The sequence below is a fragment of the Bombina bombina genome, chromosome 4, assembly GCF_027579735.1.
Source record: "Bombina bombina isolate aBomBom1 chromosome 4, aBomBom1.pri, whole genome shotgun sequence".
NCBI classification, from domain to species: domain Eukaryota; kingdom Metazoa; phylum Chordata; class Amphibia; order Anura; family Bombinatoridae; genus Bombina; species Bombina bombina.
Window position 1 is genome coordinate 711,730,511 of NC_069502.1, and position 25,778 is coordinate 711,756,288.

Sequence of the window (25,778 nt, forward strand, 5' to 3'; positions counted from 1 at the left end):
AAAGATATACCTCTCAAAATTTCCTAGAGGTTTTCCAGCGCAGGAAAGTATGGGGTACTTGTGGGCAGTGGTCTACGGTGTATGGTTGATTAAGCTGTAGCAGAAGGAACTGGCCTTGCGTGTGCAGTGGGCAGGCCATGGCTGGGTAGAGTCTGAATATGCCATTGGTTGAGCCAATGAAGTCCATAGAAATCAGGACACTTGCCCTGACTGGGGACAGTATGGGAGGAAAAACGAACAGTAATCTTAACCTGTGGAAATCCCGCAAGATCCAGGACATGTTTTTTGAACGTTAAACTCTAATAGATGGTAATAGAGGCCTAAGAAGATGTATTTGAAAACAACTAAAATGCTGTGTTTATGAGCTTGTATGTGATCTGAAATATACATAATCTTTTTTACCCATAGACAACAAGCAGATATATATTGATCAAGTCATATTGCATATATATCAGTGTGCAGTTGTAATATTACAATAAAAATTTAATATTTTGGCACTTACTGCAAAGGTATAAACTCATAAGAATATTATGTGGCTACCCAATAACAAACATACTAAGTCAAATGTGTTCAATTTTAAAGGAGATTCTATCAATCAGACATTTTTAAAATTTCTACTGTTTAATCAAACCCAGGAAAAAAAACCACAAAATTGTAATTGTTTTTATTTATTCCTGTGATAAAATCCAGCTGCGGAGTTTGCAGCTTTTTTTTCTCTCTGTTTTATAGATCAATTTGGTCATTTATGAAGAAATCATCACAAATGAAGATTTCATGTAACTACATTTTTTTTTAACCAAAATTACATTGTAACACTCAAACATTGTCTTGTCATTAAGGCACAACACATCATTATGCTCATTTGATTGCCAAACTTATAAAATTGACAGCATATTAATCTTTTTTTTTTTTGCAGATCTCACCACCCTGTTCCCCCCGAAAAAAAACAAAAAAAAACATCAACGTTACATCCAAATCAGTTGCTAATAAAGTCACAGTAAATTATTATTTTTGTTTGTTTTTCTTCTTCTTCAATAATTTACACAAAATTACAGGTCTAGAAATGATTGTCGTCATATAGTTGGAGTGCATTCTAAATTCAGATTTTCCGGGTTAGGTAGGTTAAGTCTGTTTCACACCTCAGTGCTGAGAATAAAATCCCATATTGAGGAATGTTGAACACCACCTCTTTAGTCAGAAAACATGTGTCAGCATTTGTCCTGCTTATACACTCTACGCTCAAAATAGGAGTTCTTTGGTGCATGAAACCACTGGTGTCCCATTGACCTGATACAGAATAAAAATTGTCTCCAAAGTAAGAACACAAAGAATCCTTAGCACAAGTTTTTTTTTTGTTTTGATTCTCTTATAGCAGTCTCAATTCTTTGTTATTTCCAATGGTTTGTTCCAGATATTCATTCCCTTTAGTTAAGACCATCCAGGTGTGTAAAAACGCCACAGGCATTTGATCACGCGACAAAATTCAGTGTGTACTTAAAATATATATATATTTACATATTAAAAAAAAAAAAAAATAGCCGTCCAGGTTTGCAAATAGTTACAAATATTCTAATTCCAGTGCTTGGTGTAAAGCCAAAAGATCTGAATGACTTGATATCCTCCAGAAAGGCATGTTATTCTGTAATGATGAAAACACAAAAGAGAAAGGGATAGTCATGAAATCCATGTACAGATTAGACTGTAAATTAGGACAACAAAACCAAATCAGTTACTTTAGGTGATTGCACAATTATATAGTAGAAAACCTGTATTGAAGTTAAAGGGACACTGAACCCAATTTTTTTCTATCGTGATTCAGATAGAGCATGCAATTTTAAGCAACTTTCTAATTTACGCCTATTATCAAATTATTTTCATTCTCTTGGTATCTTTATTTGAAATGCAAAAATGCAAGTTTAGATGCCGGCCCATTTTTGGGAAACACACTGTGTTGTTCTTGCTGATTGGTGGGTAAATTCACCTACCAATAAACAAGTGCTTTCCATGGTTCTGAACCAAAAACATAGCTTAGATGCCTTATTTTTCAAATAAAGAAATCAAGAGAACGAAGACAAATTGATAATAGGAGTAAATTAGAAAGTTGTTTGAAATTGCATGTTCTATCTGAATCACGAAAGAAAAAATTTGGGTTCAGTGTACCTTTAAGTATCATATTCAGTACTTAACTCTAAATCACACTATCTAAGCAGGAGATTATATTGTCAATAATGTAGTACGTATTTCTTCTATAACACATAAGGATGATATTAACCCTACTATAATAATTTTCTGACTTAAAAGACCACTAAGTACAATAGAATTGAATAAAATAATTGACAAATGCGCAAAAACTAAACAATGAATTCGAAATGAGCAGTATAATATTTTCTGGCAAATGGCAAAGTTAACCAATTTTCCCTCCCCCTGCATCATGTGACAGCCATCATCCAATCACAAAATTCAAATATGTATATGCTGAGAACATTTGCACATGCTCAGTAGGAGCGGGAGCCTCAGAAAGTGTGCATATGAAAAGAATACGCATGTTTTGATAATGGAGCTATATTGGATTTATTTATTTAACCCCTTAACGACTGAGGACGTGCAGGGTACGTCCTCAGAAAAAAGGCAGTTAATGCCTGAGAACGTACCCTGCACGTCCTCAGTGTGGAAAGCAGCTGGAAGCGATCCTGATCACTTCCAGCTGTTTTCCGGTTATTGCAGGATGCCTCGATATTGAGGCATCCTGCAATAACATTTTTTACCCCTCCGGTGCAGAGAGAGCCACTCTGTGGCCCTCTCTGCACCGGACATCGATGGCCGCATTCGTTGGTGGGTGGGAGCTGAAGTGGGAGGTGGGTGGGCGGCCATCGATGGCTTCTTGGTAAAAGAGGGGGGCGGGATCGGGGGCGGTATCGCCGGGGGCGCGCACGGGCGCGCGCGCGTGCACGGGGGGTGGTGGGAGGGCGCGTGCACGGGGAGGGAGCGGGTGGGAACCACTTACACTACAGAAAGGGTTTTTTTATTATGGGGAGAAAGGAGGGATAAAATCCCTGAATAAAGTAATCTAAGGGATCTGGGAGGGGGTGGGGGATTAGTCTTGGGGGGGGGGGGAAGCTACACTGCAGAAAAAACAAAAATAAAAAAAAATAGACATTTTTACATGCAAACCCAATAAGGCAGAGGGGGAGGGTTAGAGAGCTGTATTGGGGGGGATCAGGGAGGTTGGGGGCTAAGGGGGGAATCTTACACAGCAGCATATGTAAATATGCTATATATAAAAAAAGGATACCTTTTATTTTAGTACTGGCAGACTTTCTGCCAGTACTTAAGATGGCGGGGACAATTTTTGGGGTGGGGGAGGAAAGAGAGCTCTTTGGGAGGGATCAGGGGGTCTGATGTGTCAGGTGGGAAGCTGATCTCTACACTAAAGCTAAAATTAACCCTGCAAACTCCATACAAGCTACCTAATTAACCCCTTCATTGCTGGGCATAATTCACGTGTTGTGCGCAGTGGCATTTAGCGGCCTTCTAATTACCAAAAAGCAACACCAAATCCATATATGTCTGCTATTTTTGAACAAAGGAGACCCCAGAGAAGCATTTACAACCATTTGTGCCATAATTGCACAAAATGTTTGTAAATGATTTCAGTGAGAAATCTAAAATTTTGAAAAATTTAACGTTTTTCTTTATTTGATCGCATTTGGCGGTGAAATGGTGGCATGAAATATACCAAAATGGGCGTAGATCAATACTTTGGGTTGTCTACTACACTACACTAAAGCTAAAATTACCCCAAAAAGCTCCCTACATGCTCCCTTATTAACCCCTTCCCTGCTGTGCATAATACATGCATGGTGCGCAGTGGCATTTAGCGGCCTTCTAATTACCAAAAAGCAACGTCAAAGCCATATATGTCTGCTATTTCTGAACAAAGGGGATTCCAGAGAAAAATTTACAACCATTTATGCCATAATTGCACAAGCTGTTTGTAAATAATTTCAGTGAGAATCCTAAAGTTTGTGAAAAAAATTTGTGAAAAAGTGAACAATTTTTTTTATTTGATCGCATTTGGCGGTGAAATGGTGGCATGAAATATACCAAAATGGGCCTAGATCAATACTTTGGGATGTCTTCTAAAAAAAAATATATACATGTCAAGGGATATTCAGGTATTCCTGACAGATATCAGGGTTCCAATGTAACTAGCGCTCATTTTGAAAAAAAGTGGTTTGGAAATAGCAAAGTGCTACTTATATTTATTGCCCTATAACTTGCAAAAAAAAGCAAAGAACGTGCAAACATTGGGTATTTCTAAACTCTGGACAAAATTTAGAAATTATTTAGCATGGGTGTTTTTTGGTGGTTGTAGATGTGTAACAGATTTTGGGGGACAAAGTTAGAAAAAGTGTGTTTTTTTCCATTTTTTCCTCATATTTTATATTTTCTTTTATAGTAAATGATAAGAAATGATGAAAATAATGGTATCTTTAGAAAGTCCATTTAATGGCGAGAAAAACGGTATATAATATGTGTGGGTACAGTAAAAGAGTAAGAGGAAAATTACAGCTAAACACAAACACTGCAAAAATGTAAAAATAGCCTTGGTCCCAAATGGACAGAAAATGGAAAAGTGCTGTGGTCATTAAGGGGTTAAAGCCTTATGCTAGCTGCCTATATACAGCCACTGCTAAAGACATTTTTCCATACATTAATATATATTACATGTGGGTAAAATAAGCATTTATTTGAGATGGTGATTAAGAACATTTTATGAATTACAGATTAATCAACAGGAAAAATGGAGGTATTGGGCAATGACTCTATATTTAACTAATGGAGAAGTAAGACAAGCTGTAGAGGAAATATTGAATTCAGGTAAGCTCATTTTAAGGTTTAGGCTGCTTATGGAGAAAAAAAAACAAAAAACTTTTAAGGATAAATGTATCACTAATGTGCTTATATAGACATCAAACCTTGCATATTTCATGTTTAAAGGGACAGTCAAATCCAAAATAAACTTCAATGATTCAGATAGGGCATGTAATTTTAAACAACTTTCCAATTTACTTTTATCACCAATTTTTGCTCTGTTCTCTTGATATTCTTAGTTGAAAGCTAAACCTAGGTAGGCTAATATGCTAATTACTTAGACCTTGAAGGCCGCCTCAAATCTGAATGCATTTTGACAGTTTTTCACCCCTAGAAGGCGTTACTTCATGTGTGTTATATAGATAATATTGAGCTCACGAACGTGAAGTTACCTAGGAGTCAGCACTGATTGGCTAAAATGCAAGTCTGTCAAAAGTACTGAACTAAGGGGGCAGTTTGCAGAGGCTTAGATGTAGGATGGTCGCTGCTAAACACTATCTATCTATCTATCTATCTATCTATTTCTCTCTGTCTGTCTGTATATCTATCACATTTTCTGAAGCCCTACTGGTGTTTTAAGGGCGGGGTCACAATGGTAATGGTGGGGTCATGTGTAAATGGGTGGGCCATGTGGGTCTGGGTGTGTTCTGGGTGGAGTAGACGACGGAAAACAATATGCTGCCTGTTCCTGATGCCAATCTGAAAACAACAATACATTTGACTTGAGTGAATGCACCATGCACATGCTAGAGTGACACAGATCAGTTAATATGTATGAACAGTGCTGGGTATATACTAATCATTTTTACAAAAGTGACAATTAAAGGGATAGTAAAAGTCAAAATTAAACTTGTATAATTCGGATAGAGCATGTCATTTTAAGACACTTTTAAAATCACTTCTATTTTTTAAAAGTGCTTTGTTCTCTTAGTATACCTTTTTGAAAAAGAAAATGCTCATATCCTACACTAGTGCGAGCTAGCTGCTGATTGGTGCCTGCATACATTTGTCTCTTGTGATTCGCTAACTAGATGTGTTCAGCTAGCTGCCAGTAGTGCATTGCTGCTCCTTCAGCAAAAGGATAAAAAAACTATTGGAAGTTGTTTAAAATTGTATGTTCTATCCAAATCATGAAAGAACATATTGGGCTTTTCTGTCCCTTTAAAGTCTATGGAAAGCTTTGTAGGTAAATCATTTAATACACTTTTTTAAATATAAATGAGTATACAATTTCTGATTTTAAAACTGCTAATGAAATTAAAGGGACACTCAATCAAAATTAACCTTTCATTAAATCAGATACAGCATGCAATTTTAAACAACTTTCCAATTTACCTCCATTAACAAAATGTGCAAAGTCTTTTTATATTTAAACTTTTTGAGTCACCAGCTCCTACTGAGCATGTGCAAGAATAAGCTTGTCTGCATTTGTGAATGGCTGATTGCTGTCACATGGTACGTGTATGCATTTCTGATTGGCTGATGGCTGTCACATGGTACAGGGGGGAGTGGAAAAAGACATAACTTAAAATTGTCAGAAAAAAAAATCTACTACTCATTTGAAGTTCAGACTAAGTGCTATTGCATTGTCTTGTTATCTTGCATTTGTTGATTATGCAAATCTACTGTGTTGACTGGTCCTTTAATGTTTACAAAGCATTTATGCCCTTACTTTAGCCAATTTACTTAAAAAAGAAAAACACACACACCCATAAACCACTTTCAGTAATGAATCACCTTAAAATAGAGCTTGAATATATTTTAAACATCCACATTTATTAGGATGCACCTAATGTATATTTAGAAATCAAGATATACAAGCTTTGAGATTAACAAAAATGTAAATTCTGTTAGCGGCTTTGCTGCAGTTTAATCATACAACAGTCATGAAACCCATTATTTCAATGTTGTAAATGGTTTAAAATACAAGGTCATGTGACATGTCTTTGGTTAGAAGACGATAGAGTTTTCTTTAGATTTGACAGACCTCCAAACAAAGTATCAGTCACTGTTATTACAATCATCTGAAGACACTGCACAATTAATTTGAAAAACATAGCTTTTCTCTTTGAAATAAGATGTCTCATGTCTTACTATTTATTATGGAGGTAGAGACTGGAGCTACCATACTGCATGAGTATATTTCATCTAGTTATTATTATTACCATGGCGATCACCTTTCTATTGCTCACTACCCCGTTTTAGTGCTAAAATGGGTGTTCTTTGGTCTCTTTTACAGCCAACATCACTCTAATGGGAATATCTATCAAGCTCCGTATGGAGCTTGAAGCCCCGTGTTTCTGGTGAGCCTTCAGGCTCACCAGAAACACCAGTTATGAAGCAGCGGTCTAAAGACTGCTGCTCCATAACCTGTCCGCCTGCTCTGAGCAGGCAGACAGACATCGCCGCAATTCAACCCGATCGAATACGATCGGGTTGATTGACACCTCCCTGCTGGCGGCTGATTGGCCGTGAATCTGTAGGGGGCGGTTTTGCACCAGCAGCTCACAAGAGCTGTTGGTGCAATGCTGAATACGGAGAGCGTATTGCTCTCCACATTCAGCGAGGTCTGTTGGACCTGATCCGCACTGTCAGATCAGGTCCGACAGACCTTTGTTAAATAGGCCCCATAATCTCACCTAACAGACAAAAGAGACATGATCACCTGCTATCAAAAAGCAGAATTTCCTCATATATTCAACTCTCCCATTACAATAAATATATTTTGGTAATTGATAGAGTGGGGCAAAAGATGCCTTATTTGAAAGCCAGGAACAATTTCTTTGAAGATGATGCATCATTACCATCTGAATGATTTATAGGGGAGAAATCAAGAACCCCACTTGTGTCTAGTCGTTTAGGTGATCACCATCAAGGCTACTGCTTTAATTCCAATAAAGACTTTCCATTTTTCAAATGAACTGTATTATGCTCATCTATGTAAGAAAGGAATATAGGTGCCCTGCAATGGACCCTCCATAAACCCCTTACCATAGTAATCATTTGTATTAATAGTAGAAGACAAATATAAATTGAGACCTGATAGATGCAGCTTCATATAACTACCATACAAAACAGGCCTCACAGGGTAAGGACAGAAAAATGGATTTTACTTTTACAAATATGGTGGCCGGGTTTCAAAGATGGCCGTCACAGCGTGGTCATACAGATAAATCTGCACCATATGTGCACAGGAAGGCTGCCCTGGGGCCCAGTGAGGTTAAGTTATGCCCCTGATTGTACCTCAAAACTTCCCTAGTAACCACATCCTATTGTAAAAGGCCTTTAATCAGCGAATCACGATGCTTGTCCTGGGACTTGCAAGGGAGATTCCACAAGATCAAAATAAAGTGTGAACTCATCACTGATAACGCTAATTGGCTGTTTTTACCATGCAGATGACAGTAAGAAGAGTAACTGAAGGATAAGTACTCACATAATACTTAGCCAGTATTCTTGCATAGATTTCATTGGACAGCCTACTGAAATACTGGTCTGTTCGGATGAATATTGGAACCTGGCATCCTTATTTAGTATACGAGTAACATGCCCCTTTAAGAACTATGTGGTAGCAGTGTTTGTAGTAAAGTTATATAAGCAGCCTGGAGTGGACACTCTATTGTAAACAAAGAGTGTTAGATCAGTGCAGCATTGCATGTGTGCAATTCTCAAGTGTGCTAGTTCATAAGTGTAGAGAGTTATAACAACAGAGTTATTATATATACAGGTGGCCCTCGTTTTACAATGGTTCAATTTACACCGTTTCAGAATAGCAACCTTTTTTTCCAGTCATGTGACTGCTATTGAAAAACATTAAGAAGCAGTGCATTTAATAAAATAGCCAGTAGGTGGAGCTGTCCGCTTGTGTTGCAGCAAAGCCAAGCAAGCTGAAATTAATCAGTTTAACCAGACCTGAGCTATCGAGCACATTTCAAAGGAACAAGATCTTCCTGTCTATAAATGAGTCCAGATTGGAATGCATAGAAAGAACTGTTTGCAGAAAATATTCAAGTTAAGTCTGTGTTATGTGATTATATTATTAGGTTTATAATGTTGTTTAGCAAATGGTTGTTAATTTAACTTAGTTTAATTATATATTCTGTTGTGTGATTATTTTATTAGGTTTATAATGCTGTTTAGCATTTAAAGTCTTCATTTCAAAGCTTTAAAAATAATGTATTAGGTGTTACTTATGACAATTTTGAGAGGGGCCTGGAACCTAACTCCCTCACTTCCCACTGACTTACATTATAAACTGGGTTTCAATTTACAACAGTTTCGATTTACAACCATTCCTTCTGGAACCTAACCCCGGCGTAAACTGAGGGCTACCTGTATTATATATGCAGGACCGTCTTTAACACAGGGCAAAAGGGGCAGCTGCCCAGGGCCCAGTTTCTGTTGAGGGGCCCAAGAGTCCTAAAAAAAAAAAAAAAAAAAAAAAAAAAATTTTTTTTTTTTTTTTTTTTTTGGTTCATACCAGACTGCTGATTTGACATGGGGAACACAAACATTCAGTCCTAATACTGTCACAGTCAAAAGTACTCTGCTTATATATATATTTTTTTAAAACTGTGCCAGACCGTGCCGGTGTCATGTGATATGCCAAGCTATTGCCATGTGCTGTTTTAGATGTGCACTGAATGCAAAGCCCTAACTCGGCATCCAGCCATTCCCACTGCATCATAAAAGGTCCTGCTGGGGTTACCACTGTTACCAGGTAACTGCTCTTGTGGTAGGGATTGTTTCTGGGTAGGGCTGACTGTAGGCGCATGCAGCAGAAAGCTGGAGCAGCAAGCACATGAGGATTTGAGCATCTGTGCAGCTGCATACACTGCTCTCTTCATTCTTGAGGCTGTGTGACTCATCTCACACTGTATCCATGCAGCCTTGGACAGACAGCATCCAGTCTGCTGGTCCCCTTAGCCCTGCTCTTTCTGCTGTGGTCCTAAGATCAACTAACTGAAGTTTGTTAGGGGAACAGTGCTTTGTAGAAAGGTGTCAGTGGGAAGAATAAGTGAGTGCACACACACCCCTCCCCATGCAGCATTGTCTAGTGCAAGGTGAGAGGAAACTTGTTCCTAGCAAAGAAGTGTCATGTGCTGCTGTGGCTGATGTATAGTGTCATGCTGATACTTCACACATTAATGTAAGGTTTATTTTTATAGTTTTTGTTTTCTCTCTGTCTCAGATTTTACAGCTTCCCATAGTAGTTCTGCTGTTCCAGTCAGTAAACTTATACTGCACCTCCATGCTTCCTCCTCAGTCTTTACCTTGCTTTGCTCCTGTTGGCTGCCCTAAATCTCTTTAACCAGCTAACCTCACACCAGAATCACATTCAAAAGAATATTAAATGAATCCACAGTGGAGGAATTTATATATTTATTTACTTATTAGTACTGCTTAGGTCCAGTTTCACATATTGCAATTTATTTCATTTTTTAAATGATTAGCTCAGCAGTGGATAATCCACTGCTAGGCTAATAATTAAAAAAAATGATTTAGTTGTTTTTTGGGATGTTGGTGTGGAGAGCGAAATTGCATGGGGGGGCCCCAAGAAAATTTTCGCCCAGGGTCCAGTCAATATTAAAGACGGCCCTGTATATATGGATATTAACAATACAGAACAGCGACAGGTATATAATTGGAACATAATTGGAACTTTTTAACCCTGCTTACACTGCTGTCTCTCCTCTCTCACCAGGTATGTGCATAATGACTCCATTTTAACTCTGCTTCACATACTATAACTGCATATCCCCCTACAAATCTTTATCTCTGGTATGTCTCTATTACCTTTAAAAAAAATGTCTTTGCTCTGTCTTCCAGTTTGATAAGAAAGGTGTCATCTGCAATGTTTGCTTATGCCTTGTTTGATCCTGCTCTAATTTATGACCTTTGCTAATTAGAAGCATGTGACTGTTATTACCTTTAAAATGAATATCCCCAGCTTGTTACATCAAGCTTAGCTTGTTAGATCAGTGCAGCATTGCATGTGTGCAGTTCTCAAGTGTGTTAGTTCATAAGTGTAGAGAGAGTTATAACAACAGAGTTATTCAAAGGAGTGGACCAAAGAGATAAGTACTTTCAAATTTCCAAAATTTACTGCAAACATGCTACACTTTCTAATATCTTTATTAACATTTTCCTCCCTTCTCCTTAAAGTCACAGCTCTTCCATTCACAAACAGCACTCAGTACATTCATATTTCTTCTTCTCTTCTACCTTCCCCTCTCTACAACACATATGAACTCTATTCCTATCTCACATCCCTCAGCCAGCCATGCTTCACTGATCCTAAACTTAAACAGTCACATAAGACATATTCTCATCTCCTTTCGCTCACCATCTTTCTTCTTCTTGCAGCTGGGGATGTCTCGCCTAACCCAGGTCCACCCTCTGCTTCCCTCAGATCACTACCACAAATGACACCTCATACACCTTGCCATATAAACCTCTAAACCTCATTAACTGCACCTCTATTAGTACACCCCAATTCTCGTGTGACCTTTGGAATGCACGCTCGGTATGCAATAAGCTTACATCTATTCACAACCTATTTATTTCACGTTCACTTAACCTGTTAGCCCTCACTGAAACTTGGCTTTCCTCCTCTAACACAACTGCTGTAGCCTCTCTGTCATATGGAGGCCTGCATTTCAGTCACACTCCCAGGCCTGGAGACAAACAAGGAGGAGGAGTAGGAATTCTCTTGTCTCCACACAGTACCTTTCACGGGATTCCTTCACTCCCCTCTCTTTCCTTCTCATCTTTTGAAGTTCACACTATCCACCTCTTCTCCCCTATAGCTCTTCGTGTTGCAGTTATCTATCGGCCCCCTGGCCCAGCATCCCAATTTCTGGACCATTTTGAAGCCTGGCTTCCACATTTTCTCTCTTGTAATGTCCCTTCTCTCATCTTAGGGGACTTCAACATACCCCTTGATAATCCTAACATGCCTACTGTCTCTAAACTTCTATCCCTTGCCACCTCTTTAGGCCTGTCCCAATGGACAACATCTCTAACACACTGCAAAGGCAACTCCATAGACCTGGACTTCACAAATCTCTGTGCTGTTTCCAACTCCCTTAACCTCCCCTTTCCTCTCACTAACCACCATCTACTAACTTTCTCTCTTACTCTACCAGCTACATCTTTTCAAGACCCCAAAAAACTGCTACCTTACAGGAATTTAAATGACTTGGATCTCACAGACTTTTTCACTCAACTGAGTCCTCTGCTCTCTGACAGTTCATCCCTCTCTTGTCCAAACCTCGTGACTCTACAGTATAATTCGGTACTAAAATCAACACTTGAAAAAACTGCACCCTCCACTCTTTGACGTACATCAATCACTCGACGGCAACCATGGCACACTAAACAGACCAGATATATTCAGCGATGATCACGGGCTGCTGAACAGCAGTGGAGGAAATCACACACCTGTGCTGATTTCCAGCATTATAAATTCCCCCTTAAGTCCTACAACTCATCGCTCAGCCTGGCCAAACAAGTCTATTTCTCCTTCCTTCTGTCATCTCACGCATCCAACCCCAGAAAGCTGTTCTCAACCTTTAACTCCCTTCTACGTCCGCCTGCCCCAAGCTCACTGCTCAGATTATTGCTGATCACTTCAAAAATAAAATTGACACCATTATAAAAGAGATCTGCACTTCACACCCCTCAAACCCAGCAATCCTACCCACCCCTTCTATTAACAAAAATCTATGCTGCTTCCCTCCTGTAACAGAGGAAGAAGTCTCTGCACTCCTATCCTTGGCTTATCTCACAACCTGCCCACTTGACCCTATTACTTCACAAATGATTTCCTCTCTCTCTGCTTCACTAACCCCTACCCTAACTCATCTCTTTAACCAATCTCTCACAGCTGGCAGATTTCCTGACACATTCAAGCATGCGTCAATCATACCAATTCTAAAAAAGCCCTTGCTTGACCCCTCCTCGCCTTCTAACTATCGACCGGTCTCCTTACTTCCCTTTGCTTCAATATTATTGGAACAACTAGTCTATAATCGGCTAACTCAATTTCTCACAACTAACGCGATACTTGATGCACTACAATCTAGTTTGCGTCCTAAACACTCAACAGAAACTGCTCTTACTAAAGTAACAAATGACCTGTTATCAGCTAAAGCAAATTGCCATTACTCCTTACTAATTCTTCTTGACCTGTCTGCAGCTTTATTATTATCGGTTATTTGTAGAGCGCCAACAGATTCCGCAGCGCTTTTGACACAGTTGACCATCCTCTCCTCTTAAAAATACTACATTCATTTGGCATCCGAGACACAGCCCTCTCCTGGTTTGCATCATATCTGTCAAACCGCTCATTTTCAGTTTCCTTTAACAACATATCTTGTGATCCTATGCCTCTCTCAGTTGGAGTACCGCAAGGCTCTGTCTTGCTTATCTCTCTCTATACATTCTGCCTTGGAAAACTTATAGCCTCCTTTAGATTCCAGTACCACTTATATGCTGATGATACCCAAATCTATCTTTCCTCTCCTGATATCTCTCCCTCTTTACTCAACCAGATTTCTGACTGCCTCTCTGCAATTTCCTCTTGGATGTCTTCACACTACCTTCAACTTAATCTGTCCAAAACTGAGCTGCTTCTTATCCCCCCTCTTTGAGACATCCAACACCTGACATTTCTCTGATGGTTGGAGACTCTATTCTCAACACCTCACCCCAGGTCCGCTGTCTTGGGGTCACACTAGACTCAGAACTCACATTTAACCAACATATACAAGCGGTTACCAAATCCTGCCGTTCACACCTACGCAACATTTCTAGAATTCGTCCCTTTCTTACTCAAAAAACTACAAAAATACTTATTCATTCCCTCATTTTGTCATGCATTGATTATTGCAATCTACTCCTAAATGGCCTTCCAAAACACATACTATCCTCCCTCCAATCTATTATGAATGCTTCTGCTAGACTCATCCACCTAAGTCGCCGATCTACATCAGTTGCTCTGCTCTGCCAGTCTCTACACTGGCTCCCCATACACTCCAGAATACAATTTAAAGTATTAACCCTAACTTACAAAGCACTCAACAGTCTAACTCCCAATTATATTTCCTCTCTCATCGTGAAATATTCCCCATCCCGTCCTCTTCGATTAACCTCTGTCCTATGTCTCTACACTCCTGTTATCTTTACGTCCCACTCCCGCCTTCAAGACTTCACACGTGCTGCTCCTGTCCTCTGGATCTCTCTACCCCGCTCCATAAGACTGTCTCCAACCTTGTATAGCTTCAGACGCTCCTTGAAAACTCATCTATTCAGAGAGGCTTACCATCTCTCCTCCATCCCTCATCCAAACCAAACTAATACATTAACTGCCTGACTCACTGCTGCAACTACAACCGATGTGACAAGCTATCCCAACTTTATGTCTCTGCCCCCTTAACCTATAGACTGTGAGCTCCCTGGAGCAGGGCCCTCTTCCTCCTGTACTAGATTTGTTTAGTTTTGTTATGTTTTGTATTTTATCACAAATCTTTGTCATTGTATACCCCATCATTGTACCCAGCGCTACGGAATTTGGCGGTGCTTTACAAATAAATGATAATAATAATAATAATAATAATGAGAACTGTATATCTGGGAGCATTGTTTGGAAAGAAGATGTCCAAAAAGTTTGTACAGTTGTAATAAGTTCAGAGCTCTGGGTGTGCTCCCTGCTGACACTCAGTATTCCTCTATCAGTTTGGTGTTGGTGTTGTACATGGATGAGGCTCGGTGAAAGATTTTAAACTGATTAATTTGTGTTCTATTGAAGCTGTGATTCTATAAATTTAACCCTTGCAAAGGGGACAGCCCCTGATTAAAGGCCTGCTCAGGATGTGCAGCTGCCGAGCTGAATACAGCTGGTGACTGGCAGGGTCATATGACTGTCTGTTTCCTGCTCAGAACTAGCAGCTCTCCTGGGCAGGGCTTAAACTTTGTGGGGTTATAGGGGTTAATCACATTGTTTGATGTGTGGGGTAAGTAAGACAATGGTGTCTGTGGGACATTTAAAGGAACACTAAGCACTAAATACATTTCATGCACCTTCCTCTAATCATGGGTGCTGCCATGTTGGAACCTGGGTTACACTGCAGGTATCTGAAGGAGAGTTACTGCACATGTGTAAAACAGGTCTGAACCGGAAGTTACATTTCAACATGGCGGCACTTATGACTAGAAGGAGGAGGAAAATAACCTTAATACTATTTTATAAAATGTATTTAGTGTTTAATGTCCCTTTAAGTATACATCCCTGCAATATTATTCTAACATTTATATCGGTGTGATAAGATAAATGATTAAGCCTATAGGATACTAGGGTTATATTATTTTAACATTTAAAAATATTTATATTTTGTATCTGCTTAAGTTTTGCTCACAGGCAGCACTTAAGTGCTTAAATGGCCATAAAAGTGCAAAAACAAAAAGTGTATTAAATTTACTGCACTATTGCTTGCTAATAACTATCACCTAGATTACGAGTTTTGCGTTACGGCTTTTAATGCTGAAAAAATGGCAATTTCAGTGTAATGGCAGTAACGCAGCTATTGTGAGTCGTGTCGGTATAGCTATAACCGCAAAAATTTTAGCCTGTAACGCAACATCCATTCCGCACTAAAAAAAATGACGTTTTTGCGTGGGATTTTCATAGCGCCGGTATTACAGGTTGTGCGGTGAGGCTAAAAAACTTGCATTACATCCTATACCGACACAATCCATACCGCCATCTGAAAGCAGTAGTTATGAGCTTTGCGCAACAAAAATGTGACACAAAACTCATAAATATAATGTTACAAAGTACATTAACACCCATAAACTACCTAATAACCCCTAGACTGCCACCATCCCGCATCGCAAACACTATAAGAAACCTATTAACCCCTAATCTGCTGCCCACCAACATTGCGACTAATAAATAAAGTTATTAACCCCTAATCTGACGCTCCTAAAATCGCAGACACTAATAAAAATTATGAACCCCTATTCCGCCGCTCCCTGACATCACCGCCACTATAATAAAGTTATTAATCCCTATTCCGCTGCTCCCCGACATCACCGACACTATAAAAAAGTTATTAACCCCTAAACCCCTGGGCTCCCACATCTCCGAAACTAAATAAACCTATTAACCCCTAAACCTCCGGCCTCCCACATCTCCGCCACTAAATAAACCAATTAACCCCTAAAACGCCAGTCACCCACATCGCAAAACACTACATTAAACTATTAACCCCTAAACCTAACACCCCCCTAAGTTTAAATTACAATATAACTATATTTAAATAAATAAAAACATACCTGTGAAAGAAAAATAAACCTATTATATATATAAATTAACCTAACCTTACTATTCTAATAAAATAAAAAAATACTACCAATTAAAAATTCTGGATTACAAATTTTAAAAACTACGAAAAAAATAAATAATCTAAAATTACAAAAAATAAAAAACACTAAATTACAAAAAATAAAAAAACACTAAGCTTACAAAAATAATAAACAAAATGATCAAAAATAAAAACAATTACACCTAATCTAATATCCCTATAAAAATAAAAAGCCCCCTCAAATAAAAACACCCCCTAGCCTACATTGCCCTCAGTTAAACAGCTATTTTACCTGTAAAAGAAATACAAAGTCCCCCCAACAGTAAAAACCACCACCCAACCAACCCACCAAAATAAAACATCTATTGCTAAAAAAAAAAAACTAAGCTACCTATTGCCCCTAAAGCAGCATTTGTATGGGCATTGCCCTTAAAATGGCATTCAGCTCTCTTTCTCTGAAAAAAAAACACCCCAAAAAATAAAAAAAATACCTAACACTAACCCCAGAATATCTGCTCATGGTTGCTGAAGTCTGGACATCCAGGCGGCGAGAAGTCTTCATCCAGACGGCGAGAAGTCTTCATCCAGGCGGTGACATCTTCATCCATCGCGGGGGCATCTTCTATCTTCATCCCGGCGGCGTGGAGCGACAAAGACATTTAGTGCAGCAAGTCCTCTTCATGCGGTCCCCGCCGTACACTGTAGCTTCAATGCAAGGTAGCCATTTCAAAATGGCGTACCTTGCATTCTAATTGGCTGATTTGATTCTTCAAATTCAAATCAGCCAATAGGATGAGAGCTTCTGAAATCCTATTGGCTGTTCAAAACAGCCAACAGGATAAGAGCTACTGAAATTCTATTGGTTGTTCAAATCAGACTTTTTACTTTCAACTTGTAATATGTGCTGCACGATGCGTGAAAAAAGCTTACTTCTAGTGAATTTAATGTGTGAGAGATAAATAGCGCTCCATTCATAATCTAGCTCATAGATGGTCAGTTGTAGATGGCAAAAACATACATGGAATAAAAACTTTTGTTAAATCAAAGAGGGTCACTGCTTCTTTTCTGCCTCTTCTCAGAAAGAAAGCTGAATTTGGAATGCAGCATTATGGGAGTAATACTGTAATGGGGAGGCCAGAGGTTTTCTTGCTCTGTATCAATTCTGCTTCTCTGCAGATACAGATGATTGACATGTGCTATTACAAATAATGTAAGAATATTTATTTAATATATTGTTTAATTCAAAACACTTTTTGAATCAGGTCTATGTAGATGAAATTAAATCATTTATACAGCGGAATGTTGCGTCCTTGAGTATGTAAAATGTGTATATGGATAGCTTGTGCTATAAACATAAGATTAGAAAGCTCTACATAATTTTCCACTGTATCTTCAGCTTGTAAATATTTGTAAAATACACACACACACACACACACATATATATATATATATATATATATATACGTTGATTGGAGTAGCCGTGTTAGTCCAGAGATTTAGATATCAAAATAACAATTGGACTAACTATACATTTATCAAGTCTAAAGCAATACTGACCAATTCAATGGAATTTACAGATTATATCTTAAAACACAGAATAGCTAAGACAGAAAGTGCAGGGAGAGGAGGAGGTGTCGTAAAAATCATGAGGGGGGGCTTAGGTAACAGGCAGACAGTGTCCAGTGTAGGAGAACAGACAGGGGAAATATATAGCTTTGCATAGAGCATATACTGACATAAAGTTATATATCAACATGGAATCAATATCTATAAAGATGTGAAATTGTATATACAGGGGGAATACAAAAGTTAAAAAAGACAAAAGTGTGGACATAGGCTTACCTGTGTACCTATGTATAAAGAATGTGGAATATACAATGTAATTGACTAAATGAAAGTACATTACAAAACATTTTGATAATGTGTTAAGAATCCAGAGTCCACATTTAGTCCAGAATTAAACAGGTTGATGTGCATTATCATTTTCATTTCAAAGGTTTTCTTTCCATGGTGTTTTTGAAGTTGCCTCTGAGAATTTTGATTTTGAGGTTTTGGATGGAGTGGTCAGGTTGGGTGAAATGGTGATCAACAGGGGTGCAGTATTTTGTTTCACAGTGGTTTTTGATTGAGTGTCTGTGTAAGTTCATCCGAAGGTGCAATTTTTGGCTTGTTTCTCCAATATAGCATCCCATTTCACATGCAGTGCAATGTATCATGTATACCACATTTGCAGATATACATGAATATGCCCCTTTAATGTTATAGGATTTATTATTGTGATTTTCTGTGCTGCTTTCACAAACTTGTTGACACAGTTTGCAGATAGCTTTATAGCAGCACTTGGTTCCATTCTGAGCGTTCTTTTTCTCAAGGGGTAGCTTCCTATGTACCAGTTTCTGCTTTAGGTTAGGTGGTTGTCTGTATGCCAGGATTGGGGGTTTTGGAAAGATATTTTTGAGTGTGGAATCCTCTAAGAGTAGTGGCTGTAAGTCTTTTATGATTTTTTGTATCATTTCCACAGCAGGGTTGTATTTGACTACTAGTGGGATACCTGATATGTTTTTCTTCTCCCTTTATTGTAGTAAGTGTTCATGTGGAGTATTGAGGGCAGAGTTAATTTTTTTATTTATAATCCTTGTTTTGTAACCTTTTTCTCTGAATGATTGGGACAGTGTGATGAGGTGTTTGTCATGGTCCTTGGTATCTGAGCAAATTCTGTGGTATCTTGTAGCCTGACTGTAGATTATGGATTTTTTTAATGTGATTGGGGTGGAAGCTGGAGCTGTGGAGGTAGCTGCATCTATCTGTTGGTTTCCTGTATACAGATGAGTGCAGTTTGCCATTTGTTATGGATATTGTTGTATCCAGGAAGCTGACACAGTCTCTAGAAAAGTTCATGTTAAGCTTGATTGATGCATGAAATAGATTAAATGATTTATGAAAATGTTCAAGGTTTTTTTCTCCTTCTGTCCATATGATGAAAATATCATATATGTAGTGAAAGTATTTGAAGGGTTTGTGAGGGTGAGCCACTTAAAATGAACTTTCCTAGAGACTGTGTCAGCTTCCTGGATACAACAATATCCATCACAAATGGCAAACTGCACGTATCTGTATACAGGAAACCAACAGATAGATGCAGCTACCTCCACAGCTCCAGCTCCCACCCCAATCACATTAAGGGGCATATTCATGTATATCTGCAAATGTGATATACATGATACATTGCACTGCATGTGAAATGGGATGCTATATTGGAGAAACAAGCCAAAAACTGCACCTTCGGGTGAACTTACACAGACACGCAATCAAAAACCACTGTGAAACAAAATACTGCACCCCTGTTGGTCACCATTTCACCCAACCTGACCACTCCATCCAAAACCTCAAAATCAAAATTCTCAGAGGCAACTTCAAAAACACCATGGAAAGAAAAACCTTTGAAATGATAATGCACATCAACCTGTTTAATTCTGGACTAAATGTGGACTCTGGATCCTTAACACATTATCAAAAATTTTTGTAATGTACTTTCATTTAGTCAATTACATTGTATATTCCACATTCTTTATACATAGGTACACACAGGTAAGCCTATGTCCACACTTTTGTCTTTTTTAACTTTTGTATTCCCCCTGTATATACAATTTCACATCTTTATAGATATTGATTCAATGTTGATATATAACTTTTATGTCAGTATATGCTCTATGCAAAGCTATATATTTCCCCTGTCTGTTCTCCTACACTGGACACTGTCTGCCTGTTACCTAAGCCCCCCTTATGATTTTTACGACACCTCCTCCTCTCCCTGCACTTTCTGTTTTAGCTATTCTGTGTTTTAAGATATAATCTGTAAATTCCATTGAATTGGTCAGTATTGCTTTAGACTTGATAAAGGAAGGGACTCTTCCGAAAGCTTGTCAACTTATAAATGTATAGTTAGTCCAATAAAAAAAGTATCATTGCTCAATGCAATACTCTTGTTATTTTGATATATATATATATATATATATATATATATATATATATATATACTGTATACATATGTAAATATATATATATATGTATACTGTATGCATATATATATATATATATAGTATACATATGTAAATATATATATATATATATACAGTATACATATGTAAATATATATATATATATATACTGTATACATATGTAAATATATATAGATACAGTATACATATGTAAATATATATACTGTATACATATGTAAATATATATACTGTATACATGTGTAAATATATATATACTGTATACATATGTAAATATATATATATGTATACTGTATGCATATGTATGTATATATATATATATATATATATTATACATATGTAAATATATATATATATATATATACAGTATACATATGTAAATATATATATATATATATATACTGTATACATATGTAAATATATATAGATACAGTATACATATGTAAATATATATATATACTGTATACATATGTAAATATATATACTGTATACATGTGTAAATATATATATACTGTATACATATGTAAATATATATATATATATATATATATATATATAAAAACAACAATTTAGCTTTCACCAGTATCTAAATTCCACACCAATATTTTGAGACATTTTACCTTTTTTGCTGCCTGTTCTTCTTCTACACCATCCCCAATTACAACATATACTACTTTTCTGCCAAACCTTTGTATTATTCGTTCAAAGCAACTTTCTTTGCCTGAAAGATAAATGAGACCAGAATTCAGAGTCAAGTTACCTGGCTAGCAGCATGCTCCTCATCTCGGGCATCTCCAACCACAACATAAGTTACATGTGAGCCAAATCTGGACACTATACGCTGAAAACAGCTTTCTTTGCCTGAAAAACAATGTACTGCTTATTGTTGGCTACTTTTACTCAAGAAGTCATGTGGGTCAGTGACTACCAATTAAGCTTCACGTTCAGAGCAGTCAACAACTGCCTGCTGGGATCCAGAAAGGCTGAACAGTTGAACGAATAGCTCAGAAAAAAAACAAACAAAACATTGGAACAAGATGTCACAGTAAGATGGTATCATAATCCTACATTGGAAGGCCAATTTCTCAGGTATTTATTGTAAATGTCTCATCTTTTAAATATATTGACACAAATTAAAAATGTAATAAAGAGAAAATATTAAAGGGACATGAAACCCACATTTTTTCTTTCATGATAGAGATAGATTATACATTTTTTAAACAACTTTCCTATTTACTTCTGTTATCAATTTTGCTTCATTCTCTTGGTATCTTTTATCAAAGAAGCAGCAATGCACTCCTGGGAGCTAGCTGAGCACATTTGTAAGTCAATAAAAAAATGGTCATACCAGTTCAGCCACCAATCTGCAGCTAGCTCTAAGCTCTGGAGCATATCTAGATATGCTTTTCAACAAAGGATACCAAGAGAATGAAGCAAATTAGAAAATAAAGGTAAATTGGAAAGTTGTTTAAAATTGTATGCTCTATCTGAACCATGAAATAAATATTTTGGGTTTCATGTCCCTTTAATTATGATGGCTGTTCAAAACCCAATTTTTTTCTTTCATGATTCAAATAGAATATGCAATTTTAAGCTACTTTCTAATTTAGTCCTATTATACATTTTTCTTTGTTCTCTTGCTATCTTTATTTGAAAAAACAGGAATGTAAGCATAGGAGCCGGACCATTTTTGGTTCAGGTGCTAAACTGAAAATGAGCTGGCTTCTATGCTTACATTACTGATTTTTCAAATAAAGATATCAAGAGAAAGAAGAAAAATTTATAATAGGAGTAAATTAGAAAGTTTCTTAAAATCGAATGCTCTATCTTAATCAAAAAAGAAAAAAATGGGGTTTGTGTCCCTTTAACGTGAGGGAAACATGCTAATTTTAGATGTTTTTAAACATTATTAGTGGTTGTACAATTAATTTGTGTTTATATAAGCACTGAAACAAAGGCATCAGGGGCGCGATCCGATATCGATCGCAGTTTGCGGCGCAAGCGAGGGAACCGGCGTCGCCCGCAGTTTCAGCTCGCAACTCGAGCCATCCCATATAGGTCGCCGTCAGATGCTAACGTGCCGTAAGTCTCACAAACCAGCGATGTCCAGAAATCTGCGTAAGTACAAATTTCTGGCGTCGCCAGTGACTTGCGCCACGTTAGAATCTGCCGGCGCCTATAAAACCTGACTAAAGTCTAAAACACCCGCACTGTCTAACACGCCTCCCTAACATAGCCCGCACTGTCTAACACGCCTCCCTAACATAGCCCGCACTGTCTAACCCTCTATCCGCTATCCCCCCTCACTAGCCTAACAATAAAAAAGCTATTAACCCCTAAACCGCCGCTCCTTTACCCCGCCGCAACCTAATAAAGTTATTAACCCCTAAACCGCCGCTCCCGTACCCCGCCGCCAGCTATATTATATCTATAACCCCCTAAAGTGAGCCCTTAACACCGCCGCCATCTATATTAAAATTATTAACCCCTAATCTAAGCCCCTTACACCGCCGCCATCTATATTAAAATGATTAACCCCTAATTTAATCTACCTACCCTGCCGCCAGCTATATTATCTATATTAACCCTAAGTATATTATAGTTAATATAGGTATTACATTATATATATTAACTATATTAACCCTAATTATATTAGGGTTAATATAGTTAATATAGTTACTATAGTATTTATATTAACTATATTAACTCTATCTAACCCTAACTAAATTTATATTAAATTAATCTAATTCATTTATAAACTAAAATATTCCTATTTAAATCTAAATACTTACCTATAAAATAAACCATAAGATAGCTACAATATAATTAATAATTACATTGTAGCTATGTTAGGGTTAATATTTATTTTACAGGTAAATTGTTAATTATTTTAACTAGGTATAATAGATATTAAATAGTTATTAACTATTTAATATCTACCTAGTTAAAATAATTACCCAATTACCTGTAAAATAAATCCTAACCTAAGTTACAAATACACCTACACTATCAATAAATTTAATAAACTACTAACATCTATCTAAAAATACAATTAAATTAACTAAACTAAATTACAAAAAAAAACAAACACTAAATTACAAAAAATAAAAAAAAGATTACAAGATATTTAAGCTAATTACACCTATTCTAAGCCCCCTAATAAAATAATAAACCCCCAAAATAAAAAAAATTCCCTGCCCTATTCTAAATTCAACAAATTTCAAAGCTCTTTACCTTACCAGCCCTTAAAAGGGCCTTTTGTGGGGCATGCCCCAAAGAATTCAGCTCTTTTGCATACAAGAAATACAATACCCCCCCCCCCCCCCATTACAACCCACCACCCACATACCCCTATTCTAAACCCACCCAAACCCCCCTTAAAAAAGCCTAACACTACCCCCCTGAAGATCTCCCTACCTTGTCTTCACCACACCGGGCCGAACTCCTGATCCGATCCGGGCGATGTCTTCCTCCAAGCGGCAAAGAAGAATTCTTCCTCCGGCGATGTCTTCCTCCAAGCGGCAAAGAAGAATTCTTCCTCCGGCGACGTCTTCCTCCAAGCGGCAGCAAAGTCTTCATTCTTCCGGCGGCATCTTCAATCTTCTTTCTTCGCTCCGCCGCCGCGGAGCATCCATCCCGGCCGACTGCTGAACTTGGAATGATGTACCTTTAAATGACGTCATCCAAGATGGCGTCCGCCGAATTCCGATTGGCTGATAGGATTCTATCAGCCAATCGGAATTAAGTTAAAAAAATCTGATTGGCTGATTGAATCAGCCAATCAGATTCAAGTTCAATCCGATTGGCTGATCCAATCAGCCAATCAGATTGAGCTCGCATTCTATTGGCTGATCGGAACAGCCAATAGAATGCGAGCTCAATCTGATTGGCTGATTGGATCAGCCAATCGGATTGAACTTGAATCTGATTGGCTGATTCAATCAGCCAATCAGATTTTTTTAACTTAATTCCGATTGGCTGATAGAATCCTATCAGCCAATCGGAATTCGGCGGACGCCATCTTGGATGACGTCATTTAAAGGTACATCATTCCAAGTTCAGCAGTCGGCCGGGATGGATGCTCCGCGGCGGCGGAGCGAAGAAAGAAGATTGAAGATGCCGCCGGAAGAATGAAGACTTTGCTGCCGCTTGGAGGAAGACGTCGCCGGAGGAAGAATTCTTCTTTGCCGCTTGGAGGAAGACATCGCCGGAGGAAGAATTCTTCTTTGCCGCTTGGAGGAAGACATCGCCCGGATCGGATCAGGAGTTTGGCCCGGTGTGGTGAAGACAAGGTAGGGAGATCTTCAGGGGGGTAATGTTAGGCTTTTTTAAGGGGGGTTTGGGTGGGTTTAGAATAGGGGTATGTGGGTGGTGGGTTGTAATGGGGGGGGGGGGGGTATTGTATTTCTTGTATGCAAAAGAGCTGAATTCTTTGGGGCATGCCCCACAAAAGGCCCTTTTAAGGGCTGGTAAGGTAAAGAGCTTTGAAATTTGTTGAATTTAGAATAGGGCAGGGAATTTTTTTTATTTTGGGGGTTTATTATTTTATTAGGGGGCTTAGAATAGGTGTAATTAGCTTAAATATCTTGTAATCTTTTTTTTATTTTTTGTAATTTAGTGTTTGTTTTTTTTTGTAATTTAGTTTAGTTAATTTAATTGTATTTTTAGATAGATGTTAGTAGTTTATTAAATTTATTGATAGTGTAGGTGTATTTGTAACTTAGGTTAGGATTTATTTTACAGGTAATTGGGTAATTATTTTAACTAGGTAGATATTAAATAGTTAATAACTATTTAATATCTATTATACCTAGTTAAAATAATTAACAATTTACCTGTAAAATAAATATTAACCCTAACATAGCTACAATGTAATTATTAATTATATTGTAGCTATCTTATGGTTTATTTTATAGGTAAGTATTTAGATTTAAATAGGAATATTTTAGTTTATAAATGAATTAGATTAATTTAATATAAATTTAGTTAGGGTTAGATAGAGTTAATATAGTTAATATAAATACTATAGTAACTATATTAACTATATTAACCCTAATATAATTAGGGTTAATATAGTTAATATATATAATGTAATACCTATATTAACTATAATATACTTAGGGTTAATATAGATAATATAGCTGGCGGCGGGGTAGGTAGATTAAATTAGGGGTTAATCATTTTAATAGAGATGGCGGCGGTGTAAGGGGCTTACATTAGGGGTTAATCATTTTTATATAGGTAAAAGAAGGAGAGAGGGCGCCACAATAGCGTGATATCGTCTGGAATGCAGGTACAGATAAAAGTAAGTATTATGCTTACCAAATAGTATGGCACTGTGCTGTGACCAGTGCAAAAAAGCAGGCTAGCACTTATCAGTGGCTAGTACACTGTGGAAGCCAGGTTCCAAAGGCACTTGTCCTGGTTGCAACTCTGTGAATATCTCCTGTTGGCTGGACTTCAGGTGCTGCAAAGGTGTAATCTTTTATGTGTTGTTCAGTTGGTATTTGATGAACCACAA

The 25,778-nt window shown here is 37.6% G+C and overlaps 1 protein-coding gene across 4 annotated transcripts in view; it reads right to left on the reverse strand.

Annotated features, from left to right (window-relative positions):
• Positions 1-649: 649 nt before the first annotated feature.
• The window catches only part of EYA4 (EYA transcriptional coactivator and phosphatase 4), a 506,638-nt gene continuing 481,509 nt past the window's right edge, over positions 650-25,778 (reverse strand). For 3 of the 4 annotated variants that reach the window (XM_053710910.1, XM_053710908.1, XM_053710911.1), the window contains 2 exons: positions 20,878-20,978; positions 650-1,639 (listed from right to left, as the gene is read on the reverse strand). In XM_053710910.1, the coding sequence (XP_053566885.1) occupies positions 1,559-1,639; positions 20,878-20,978 (182 nt within the window). In that variant the 3' untranslated portion in view covers positions 650-1,558. Of the gene's footprint in view, positions 1,640-20,877; positions 20,979-21,017; positions 21,119-25,778 lie in introns of all 4 variants that reach the window. The other variant, XM_053710909.1, reaches the window with a different exon arrangement.